Source organism: Cryptomeria japonica, chromosome 2 (genome assembly GCF_030272615.1).
Source record: "Cryptomeria japonica chromosome 2, Sugi_1.0, whole genome shotgun sequence".
Taxonomy (NCBI): Eukaryota; Viridiplantae; Streptophyta; class Pinopsida; order Cupressales; family Cupressaceae; genus Cryptomeria; species Cryptomeria japonica.
This window is the reverse complement of record NC_081406.1, coordinates 544,624,004-544,636,305: the sequence shown is the minus strand read 5'-3', so window position 1 is coordinate 544,636,305 and position 12,302 is coordinate 544,624,004. Positions and strand designations below refer to the sequence as shown.

The 12,302-nt window shown below is 38.8% G+C and overlaps 1 protein-coding gene across 1 annotated transcript; it reads right to left on the bottom strand.

The window, feature by feature from the left end:
- Positions 1-353: 353 nt before the first annotated feature.
- LOC131052324 (putative methylesterase 15, chloroplastic) lies at positions 354-1,434 on the bottom strand. The gene is made up of 4 exons (XM_059215326.1): positions 1,210-1,434; positions 973-1,116; positions 741-875; positions 354-623 (listed from the first exon to the last, which is right to left on the bottom strand). The coding sequence occupies exons 1-4, from the start codon at positions 1,432-1,434 to the stop codon at positions 354-356; spliced, it is 774 nt and encodes a 257-aa protein (XP_059071309.1).
- Positions 1,435-12,302: the final 10,868 nt, after the last annotated feature.

Here is a 12,302-nt window from a genome sequence, read left to right as displayed (position 1 = left end):
AAAAAAAACATCTACAAAGATTCACATAGTAAAATCCAACAACGAGGTGAACTTTGAGAAACAAAACTCTAATACAAAATTAAGTGATTGATACAAGCTCTCAATCTACATAAAAAACACATCAACTACGAGCTCGAATCTTCTTTTTCAAAGACGTTCTAGACGTTCTATCATACTGGTAATCCATTTGAGGAGCACACCTACGAACTAGAAGAGAGGAAATCTCGCCAATAGGGTGCAGGAGGCGAATTAGTATGATGATAATCTTTTTCAAAACGTTAAATATTATGATTAAAACTTTAATCAACTTCCCCACAGTGTAAAGTGAGTATTACTATTGTGAGAAAATGAAATCACAGAGAGGCAATGTTCTGAAGAAGATTGCAGAGGGTAAGAGGTTGGGAAAAGAAAGGAGAGTGATCGCTGTCTTCCAAAGGGAATACTCTCTCAGGGGGATTCTGTGCAATGGTGTAGTCCTGGTTTTGGGGAAGGAACAGCTTGTCCTTCTCTGTCTTCACAAAAAATCTCCGCACACTTCCATACTTTTGAGGAGTCAAGTGAAGGACCTCCTCTGCCACTGAATATGGCGTTGCTGTCAGGAGTAACTTGCTCAGGTTCACATCCTACAAAATTGTTTCATTACTTTAGTTAGCTCTCTTTATATGGAGGACTTAAACACACCAATCCTTTACTGTCTTCTAACTATGCTTTTACCATTATAATAGCAAACAAAACCTCACCTCTTCTGAGCTCTCGTTGTATAGATAATCTTTAACGTGATCCAAATTGAAGGAAGCAGAGATGGGCAGTTCCGAGCTCTTTCCTTCGTTGTAGTTTAACTTCACTACTCCATTCACCAGCAGCCTTGGAAACACCTGTACATGAATGAACGTATTCCTTGGTCAGAACTCACACTGCTCTCAAGTAGTTTGATCAATCGAAACCAAAAGCAAAGGGTAAAATGAAAGATGCCTGAGGGAAAGAAGAGGCCAGGTAGCTCTGATTGGTACGGGGCATGAAGGAGGCTATGAATATGGCCTTGGATATCTTGTGCGGATACATCTCCATTGCATATGATACAACACTTCCTGCTAGGCTGTGCCCCACAACAATCACCTGCAAATTCCAATTTCAGATTTCACTAAATATTTATATGGGTTTCAAACATCAAACATATACATTAAACAGGTTTACCAATGATAATATTACCTTGTCAGAACTGGGTATGGCAGTGAGATACTGAAGAAGAGGTTGAGAATATTTGGCAAGGGATTTGACTTGATGAGCAGGGGCTTCCCTGCTAATGCCATTAGAAGTAAGATCCAAAGCTACTGCTCGGTGGCCTTGTCGGTGCAGCAAGGCAATCACTTTATACCAACACCAAGCTCCGTGCCCCAGTCCATGAATCAACACAAAATGCTCCTGCTGCGTCATGATCTCCTCCATTTAAACTGTAGATATAAGGCTGCAATAGCTAAAAGATCTATAAGCAAGCAGCAACTAAGAATCACAAATTAAGAATCACAAATGTGATAGCAGAATATGAAGTAAGATGCTGAAATTAGAGAGCATGGTGTCGATATTTATAGAAGAGATAGATGAACGACTTGAATGTTAAATTGCGTACAAATCCTTTGCATGTATCGGCTCTTTTCCATTGACCCAGATACGACGCCACGACACACGCTTTCTAGACACAGACAATACACAATTGATCGTACTTTTTAACTAGTGGGCAATCAGAATGCTGGATCCACAATAGTTTAAGAGGCCAGAGACCCACAGATCACCACCTTACTTCTTTTTTGATATGAATTTAATAAGAAGTATACGTATAAAGAAATTCACAGACCCATTTAGTTCCACGTTGAAAATGGTTCAACTGAGATGGAACCCCAATCCAATTCTTTCCACGTTGAGAATGAATAAGCTCGCCATTGGAGTCGGCAACCTGTTTCTATATTATTGAACAATGGAGGTCAAATGAATCGGGTTAATTTCTATTACAAGAACGAATGATGTAGCAGATGAATGCCGACTCTTCCTCCCTTTGTATGAGGAATTCTATTGGTAGATGAATATTGAATCTACAATATGCAATATTTCCTGTTTTGTTTAGATTCCTTTTGAAGTTAGATGTTTGACATTATGTAATCAGTTGTAATTTTAGGCAATAAAAAACGTCATAGATATCTACAAAGAGAATAATAATTTCTAGTTCAGATATTACTAATTCACTAATTCTGGTGAAACATTATTTTATTGGTTTGTCAATGATTATATAGAATTAGCACTTGTATCAAAACAATATGTAAGGGTTATGTTGATAGTAAAATATACTTTAAATAATATATTGGAAGGGAAAAAATCACATAATGTAAAAACTTAGACGACAAGAAGTATTTACAATTTTGCCACAAACAGGAGGATGCTTGTAAAGGTTGTACAATTCGACTTAGCACTTGCCAATTGCATTTGCTCGAATGTTTCTAAAGCCTTTTCATTGAAGCAAGATACTAACCTTTATTACATTCTAACCGTAATTGAACCCCAACCCTTATCTTATTTGAAACCCAAACCTAATCATAATCCTATTTTTTATCATAGAGCGTGAACCCTAAACCTAATTAAACCCTAGTTCGTCAAAACATAGGCCAAATATGCTTGGTTAGTGGTTTCACAATGTTGTCCAAATACGAGGAATTCAATTTATAATGTGGCAATAAGTAAATAGTTCTATTTAATTAAATATATATTTATTGGACCCAAAACCTAAATTATTTTTATGTATTTATAGTGTGAGCTTGAATAAATAATTTAGTTTAAATACCCACATAACCATTTAAATCTAAATACTTCTATCAACACACGTCAATTGAAAATCAGACATTAAACAATTATGACTGATATATACTCGTAAATCATGTTAAATTTGGTGGACATTTGCAAGATTTGCTTCCTAATGTTTCTCACTGCTTATGCATCATAATGTCTTGAGACCTTCAAGGGTAACAATTCAATTTTTCTCCATCGCATGTTTTGGTTTGAATTCATGACCTCTGGTTTGGATTTAAGCATTTCAAATTGGTTAGCAACTCTTTGAAGTGCATCACCATCACACAAATTTTAAGTGGGATTTTCTTCTGTGATAGCATAGATGTGATTACAAATACCATAAAATTACAAATGCTCCTTATCAATTGATAAGGTATTAGTAAAGAGAGGGTGATCAGTAATTGTGCTTAAAATATATTTGTCAAAATAGATATAATATTTGATTGATTTTATGAGTATTTTTGCTTGCGAATGGAAGTAGGTCTAGATCCATCACCTCAATAATATTGATTTTTTTAAAACTCTCAGTTTTCTAATATTCTAATTTCTTTTTAGAAATTTTAATGATTCTTATTTTAATCTATTGAGTGTAAAGTTGTGCCTTATGTTAGAACAGTTTTCCCATTAATCTAGTCACTAAGTGTTGATTGGTTTGCTATTTTATTTTATGTTTATATTGTGACACTCTACTAAGTTATTGTTTGTACTTTGGTTAGTTTCATCATCATAAATCATTTTGTACAATTATAATATCAAATTATTTTTCATTCATTTGTATTAAAAATTTAATATTTTAAAATCAATTCATTTGTGTTACAAGTAATTATAATGTAATTTATACATTATGTGATTTTTTACCCTCCAATATATTATTTAAAGTATATTTTTTTCACCGGTTAACCCTTGCACCTTGTTTTGGTGCAAGTGCTAATTTTATTTATTTCAGATTACTTCACCTTATATGCCAAGCATATGTACCCTTTGATTTATATCAACCATGAAGTTTTCTATATGAAATGTAAATAAGAATTTTATTTCATATATGTATATTGATTTATATCAACCATGAAGTTTTCTATATGAAATGTAAATAAGAATTTTATTTCATATATGTATATAAAATCTCTGATATTTTTTCCCATAGTCATGATGGGTATACTCAAAAAGATTTCATTTTGTTACTATGGGGTTTATCTTGAGTATCTCTCAAGTATGAGTGTGTTGATGTGGCACAAAACATAAAATTAAAATTATTAAATGTCTCCATATTGCCCCAAGTTACCAAAATTCATTCTTAAAACTAGCATCAAAGTTGGTAGTTCAGCACATGCTATAGCTAATTGAAGTTATATATTGAATTTAACTATTTTTTTACTGTGAAAATTAAGTAATATTATTTTAAATATTTTAAAATAGAAATTGTTAAAATGTTATTGATTTATTTGTGAAGTTGATATAAAAATTCTTCAAATAAAATAAACATCTTAAATACTTTTAAAGTTGTATAGATAATCAAAATGAATCTTTCTATACTAAACAATAACTTTCACTTTAATAGACTTCTTCATGCAATTCAATATATTTTGTAGCTTCTCTCTATACGAGCAACTAGGTTTTAAAAGGTTCAATCCAATGAAATAATGAATTTAACAAACAATGAAATGAATAATCTTAATTATAATAAAATTAAAAAAGAAAAAACTTTAATTTTCAAGGAAAAACTAATGAAACGGAAAAAAAACTATCACGAAATAACTATTTTTTTTGTTGGAAACAACTACTTTTTCAGAAAAACAAAGAAAAACCATGTTTTTAGTAATATATCTTGTGTTCATTTTCTTGTATGGGTTCAAGTATGTATGGGGTGTGAGGGGGTGATCTTCCATTACCCACTTCGAAGGGACACGAAATGGCATGGTTCTCCTCCACTGTTGTGCCTGTATATGTTGGATAAATATATGTGGGTTTTCTCGGTGATGTAGCTACAGGTATAGAGCATCGTCTCCAACTGAATCTTTAGGTCTGAGCGTGCTTTATGACCCAATGGTAAAGTGGAAAACCGAAGTTATCAGTTAGACCCAATTGTACCATCACTCCTATGGAACAGGACCCGTGTCAGGTGACCTTGTTTTGTTGGCCTATGGTTGTCTGATCTTGTCCAATATTTATTCGTGTCTCTCAGTTCCTTATTCCAGAGTATTGTTGTGTATTTATTATGTTAAGAAGAAAATTAATATTAATTTATTAAATAGATTAATGAATGGGAAATCATTGTAATGTTATATTAAAGTAAAATATTACAACGTTATATTAATTAAAATTGCAAGGTTGGGAATGAGCTTTGTTAGGGTTTGAGGTTGTGTATTACGTCTTGCTTGTTTCAAACCGCATTTACTGCGGGATTTTTTTGGTCTTCCTTTGCCTTGTTGGACTTTAATGCAAACGATTGCTCAATCTATTGGCAAAGTTGTTTACCTCAAGGCAGACCATTTTTTTAATGCTCGCCCTCAAAAGAGGGTATGTGTTGAAGTCGACCTTTCTCACGACCTGAAAGAAATTGTTGATATTCAAGTGGGAGGTAACACCTTCACCCAAAAGGTGCTTTATCTGAACCTACCTAACACTTGTTATTAGTGTCAGTCGGTAGATCACAAGATCGGGGATTGTCCCTTGGCAACTCCGAAAATAAAACCCCTTGTTAAGGAGTCTGGCTCTCGACCTATGGAGGGAGCCAAGAAGGATGAATGAACCACTGTGGTTCATAAAGGTAAAAACCCCTGCGGTTTCGGCCCAAAAGACTCCCGTCAGTTCCATTCCTCAACCAACGACGGATCCTCCTGTACAGTCTCTATCCTCCCAAGCGGCTTCTACTCCAGTTTCAAACCCTGCTCAACAAGGGAATGCTTCTTCTGAGGGTGTTTCTCTCCCTCCTTGGGTGCGAACTCCTCAAGCTATGTCTGCGATTTCTGCTCCATACTCTCTACGCCGCTCTCACAACCCTTCAGGGCATGCTGAGATTGTAGATGGTCGTTCAAAAAAATGGTGTTGTCTTCAGTCGGGACCCAAATTTTTTGCGCAATAATTTCTCCTCTCTTGGAGACGAGGAAGATATGTTGGTTTTGTCATGAATTACATCTCATGGAATGTTCGAGGTCTCATAGAAATCGCCAGAAAATATTTTGTTCAAGATGTTCATCAATTTATTGTAGGCCTGGATGTTCTTTGCCTCCAAGAAGTTACAATTGCAGGTTTCATGTTCAATGTTGCATGTCGTGTTATTTGGCCAGATAGCCTTGTTTTTGCTTCCCAGCATGAAGCTGGTCGAGGTGGATTTGTTACTCTCCTTTCACCTCGATGGTGCTCTGCAGTTATTTCTCATGGATTTGGTCCCATGTAGCGCGTCATCTGGGTTTTTCTTTCAATTGATAATCATTCTGTTGGGATCGTTAATGTTTATGCTCCCAATTATTCGATTGAAATATCATACCTCTGGAAATGGATCGCGGATAATCTACCACTTGCCACTTGGTTCATGTGTGGGGACTTCAATATGGTTGAGGTGGCTTCCGATAAGGACGGATTTTTCCCTTTTTGCTGGACAGCTGGTGAGCGGGAAGCCTGGTACTATATGCGCAATAAATTGGGTCTTTTCGACCCCAACACCAACCGCCGCCATCCTGGTGGGGTCTAGCACACTTGGTCTAATTTTAGAGCTGGCTCTGACATAATTCTTAAAAGTCTTGATCATACTATGATATCCATGCAATCTTTTTTCTCTTTCTCTGAAGATCATGATCTGCCCGTCACTCCTCTTGTTGATGTGATGTTGTCAAACCACTTCCCCATAAAGTTTAGCATTGAATGGCAGACAGCTAGGCAGCGTCCTTCCAAAATGCAATTCTACCTCAACACGTCTCTCCTGCACCATCAGGCCATGATGGCCCACATTCAAAGAGTTTGGAATTTAGAGCCAAGGCCCTGTCATGAAACTGGGTGGATTGTGTGGTGGTATGACGCCATTTCCTGCTCTGTGAGATTCTTGTGCATTTATGGTAGGCAACTCACCATCTACCGCAGGCGGTCGTATGATGTGACCACCAAATCTCTATGTGCTACCACATAAGCTTTGGCCTTGAATCCCTTTGATTCTACCCTGCAACTTCGTTTAGCCCATATCCGCCATCAAAAACAAGTTGATAGTCACTCTGCCAAAGGAGCTCAAATCAAAGCCAGATTGCACTGGCTCAAGGTGGGCGATAGGGCTTCTAAGGAATTCTTCTTGGCTCTCCGTGCCTGTCATACCTCTGTAGGGATTAAGAAAATAAAAGAGGGACAGGTTCTTCTCACCGAATTGCCTGACATATTGCAAGCCTTTGTCCGTCATTATGAGAAGGTGTTCACAGCACAGGGAGATTCTCCGGCCAGAACCCAAGCCTTGCAATATTTCTTAGTCGTTGTTCCCAAACAGCTCTCTGACTCGCAACAGGCCTTTTGTGATCTCTTACTGACCATTGATGATCTCAAAGAAGCTGCCTTTTCTATGGCAGATGACAAAGCCCCGGGATGTGATGGCTTCCCTTGTGAATTCTACAAAGCTCTTTGGCCTTGTGTTGGTCTTGATCTTCATAAGGTCTATCTGGAAGCTTTTCATTCCCTCTCCTTGGGAAAAATGATTAACCAGGGAAACATCAAGTTTATCCCTAAGGATGGGGACCCAAAGGACATTTACAATTGTGGGCCTATTACCTTTCTTAATGTCTCTTATAAGATCATTGCCAAAGCTTTGGCCCTTAAGATTCATCATCTCCTGTCGTTTATTGTCCTCTCGGGATAGACTGGATTTATTAAATCTAGGTTTATTCTGGACAATATTATTGTTGTTTGGGAAGAGATGGACTGGGCTAGACGCTCTCAACAGCGGGAAATCTTTCTTAATATTGACTTTGCTAAAGCGTATGATTGCATTGAGTGGCCTTTTATCTTGGCTATGCTCAAAGTCCTCGACTTTGGTCCCCGATTCATCCAGTATGTTCAGATGTTATTCAGATATGTCTCATCTTGCATCACCATTAATGGCTGACAGTCTGAGGCTTTTGGCCTTTTCAGATCCATTCACCAGGGATGCCCTTTGGCACCTGCTTTATATGTTCTTGCAGCGGAAGGGTTTGGTTACTTACTTGCTAATGCTATCGCTGGAGGGCGTGTATGTGGTATCTCCCTGCCTGAGTCACCTTCCCAACTTGTCAATGGACACTTTGTGAACAATTCCTTTCTCACTCTCATTGAGGATGAAGATAATGTGCAAACCGCTCTTCAGTGTCTAAACACTCTTTGCTTGGCTTCTGGTTCGGCCATTCAATGGCACAAGACGCAATGTTATAGGCAATTTTTTCTTCCTACTCTGCCTTGGATCCTTCAATATGACTGGAAGTGGCTTCAGCATGGTGAAATATTTCGCTTTCTAGGCATTCCTTTTTCCTTCCAAGCTTCGCCTTCGGATCTCTGGAAGGCGGTCTTAGCCAGAATCGAGAAAAAACTTTCCTACTGGATCACCAAGCCTCTCTCTTTGGCTAGTAAATTCCAAGTTTGCTCCAAAGTGTTGGTCGCCACCCATGTCTACTACTCCTCATGTTGGGCTCCTTCAAAGGCCTCTTACATGAAGTTGGAAAGACTTTTGTGGGCCTTTCTCTAGGCCTCTGGTTCTGACTATCATGGTTTTCACAAGGTTGCTTGGGATTACTGTTGTCTCCCTGCTTGAGTCACCTTCCCAACTTGTCAATGGCCACTTTGTGAACGATTCCTTTCTCACTCTCATTGAGGATGAAGATAATGTGCAAACCACTCTTCAGTGTCTAAACACTCTTTGCTTGGCTTCTGGTTCGGCCATTCAATGGCACAAGACGCAATGTTATAGGCAATTTTTTCTTCATACTCCACCTTGGATCCTTCAATATGACTGGAAGTGGCTTCAGCATGGTGAAATATTTCACTTTCTAGGCATTCCTTTTGCCTTCCAAGCTTCGCCTTCGGATCTCTGGAAGGTGGTCTTAGCCAGAATCGACAAAAAGCTTTCCTACTGGATCACCAAGCCTCTCTCTTTGGCTGGTAAATTCCAAGTTTGCTCCAAAGTGTTGGCCGCCACCCATGTCTACTACTCCTCATGTTGGGCTCCTTCAAAGGCCTCTTACATGAAGTTGGAAAGACTTTTGTGGGCCTTTCTCTAGGCCTCTGGGTCTGAACATCATGGTTTTCAAAGGGTTGCTTGGGATTACTGTTGTCCCCCCAAGGAGTCCGGAGGACTCAGCCTTATTTCTACCTAGAACCAAGGGCTGGACTTATGTGCTAAATGGGTTATCAGAGCCTTATCTAGCGACGAAGCCTAGAAAATTCTTCTCTGGCATTGCATTTCTTTAGGCTTTCCTTCCAAAGGCCTGTCTGGAAGGGGATTAGCTTGCAAACCTTTCTCACCATGAAAGACCTTGTTCAGATACAGGGTTCTTTTATGGTCAAAAGTATCTAGCATTCTTGGGAAGCTACCAAGCCTTGGCTTCGATGGGTCAGTGATGGCTTTCAGGATGGCTTATCCATGAATCAACACAACCTCTGGTGGTCACCTCTTTTTCAGGTGCAAGGGTTACCTCTAGCCAAACTTCAGGGTGTCAGTGATCTACGCTTTCACTAGCATAGCATTCGAACCCGTTAGGATCTTTTTTCCAGATCTTTTATGAGCCTTTGGTCGTGGGAGGACCTCTAGGTCCAGTTTCGCCTATCTCGACCAGATCGATAGACTTATGACCTTTTGGTCTCGGCCCTTCCCTCAAATTTACTTCATAAGCTCGGTATTTGGTATGTCAAACCTTGGTGGAAAGACTGGAAGTGGTATCCCTGGACTCCTTTCACCAACTACAAACCCAAAATGGGTTATCTCTGGTTGGTTCCTCATTTTCCTATGGTTCATATTCTCAATCAACAGTGGCACTTGCAGTCTTCTCAGACTTCCTGGAGATTCAGGTTTTTGGTTGTTTGGTCCGCCATCACCAAACCTAAGATTGCACACTTTGCTTGGTGTGTTCTCTTTCAAGGTTTGCCTTTGGGTTCTAGACTCGAGCATTTGGGAGTTCCTGATCCTCGATGTCCTTTTTGTGGACACCCAAAAAATTTTATGCACATCTTTTGGTTCTATAGAAGAGCTCAGCAGTATTGGAGCTAGATTCATGACTTTTTTTGGTCTTTTCAGCCTGAGCCATTTTCCTAGCACATGGCTCTTCTGGGTGATTCACCTAGAATCCTCTATAAGTTCTCCCATATATGGCATGCTTTCAGAATGGAGATCCTTTACACTCTTTGGAAGGATAGAAATGTTGTTATTTTTTCTCACAGTTGTTTGGATATTAATGTTTCACTTTATGCTAAAGCTTGCATTTATAACAATGTATTAATGTAGATTCAGGTACAAGCTGACAAGGTGGCCCTTGAGGTGGCCCACCTTCAGGAGCTCCTCCAACGCTAGGGCAATGCCCTTTGTGTGATTGCCCGAGTACCGTCAGACTCTGTCTCTACCAACCATACTCCGCCCCATGGTCGCCCCCGCGGTCGTAGCTCCTCTACCCGTCGCTCAGGCAGGAGAGATGATGCTTGGCGATGCCACTTGGCTTCTCCGCTGCAGCGTGGCTCTACTTTAGGGTGGCCCTCTGCTGCTCCTATGGCCTTTGCTCCTTCTACTACTGCTGATTTTGGGTGGCCCTCTGCCACCACCTCCAAGTTTCCTCGCCTGGCTCTAGAGATCTCGCCTCCCAGGCAGGAGGAAGGAGAAATTGAAAAAGATCCAGAATATGGGTGGTTTGTGCCAGACCCGACTCTTGGGCCCGCTGATGTATGGGACAAAAAAGATGACCTTGATAGTCCTCCCTCAGCTGCCACTGCTTTGGCTTCCTGAGGAAAAAAAATTTATGAATAGCTTGTTTTTTTGTTTCCAGTTGCTGGTTGAGTGACTCTTGCGGGGTGATCTTGTATCCCCCGACCTTTATTTGTGAATATGTTCTTTAATATTTTTAATTAATAGAGAAGGCATATTCATCAAAAAAAATTGTGTGGTTCATAGATTTAAATTATTTTATTAATTGAAAAGATTATTTTTTTTATACGACTTTTTGATTAATTATTTTGTAATAAATAATATATTCTATTTCTTGTAAATTAATTCAAAAAGGAAAATAACATTTATTTATGTTAATTCAAACTGTGTTTGGGGAGTTACAAAAAAAATAAAGTAATTAATGGAATTTAATTAATTGGGAATCTTGCATGTGTATGGATAGTTACATTTGTTGGCATTTTTTATGTTTATGTTGTGATTGTCATTGATGGACACACACTTGCATTGAGATCCTCTTTATATGTATGAGCTAGAGCTCAACCGGTATCTGTTCCAACCGGTATGTTGTATTCTAGTCTTTAGACTATTGGTGATTTTGCAGAATGTGTTTCCCGATCTAAAGCGGCATGTCGACCCCAAGCGGTTCATAGATCTCAAGCGGTACGAGGGAGAAAAGTGGCATAACACATTCTTACCAGTCTTCATTTTTGTCAAACTGGCAACCGGTATTTTGTATGAACCGGTAATACTCTGTGATGAGTTACTAACCAGCATTTTGTGATGAGTTATCAATCCACCAATTGTTTGACGGTGCCGACACACTGGCGGTACTTTTTGTGTCATGTTACCGAGTATGTCTAGATTCATTGAACCTAGGAAATTGAAATGTAATCCTATTGGACCGACATGAAATCAGATTCCTTCATAAGGACATCATGTCTAGGGTTCTAGTTTGTTGTTGAAAGTTTTTGTTTTGTGCTAGGGTTTAAGGTGGTTGATGAGTTGTTGTAAGAACGATCTTATCTAAGAAGATCAAGTTGTAACTGAGTGAGAGACAGAGAAGACTGAAGTAATGCTAGAATGCATTAGCTGTGAGCTATACTAGATCTAACCAAGCAATTTGTGCTATCTGATAGATCACACACTTGTTGATTACTCACCTCTTTGACAAGTCTGTAGCCCTTAACCGGGTAGGCTCAGAGTAGCCTTTGTAAAATCCTCTAACAAGGTGGTTCACCTCTGTGAATCTAAAATCCTCTAGCAAGGTAGTCCTTGATCAAACTTATCTCCTAACAGAGATTGAGATTCCTAACAGGATCTGTTCTGGTGAAGAACATTGTAAGACCTTAACCGGTCTAGTTTCTATTCTATAGATAGTGACTTGTGAGTTCCATCACACCGTGGTTTTTCCCATTTGGGTTTCCACGTCAAATATCTTGTGTTATGGTTGTATTGCTTTTGTGGGTGAACGCTTTATTTGCATTTTGGTTTGCATGTGTGATAATCGGTCTGTTTGTTAAACTATTTTACCGGTTTATCTTTAGATTGTTTAAGTGTTTTAGTGCAGTGTTTTTTGGCATACTAATTCACC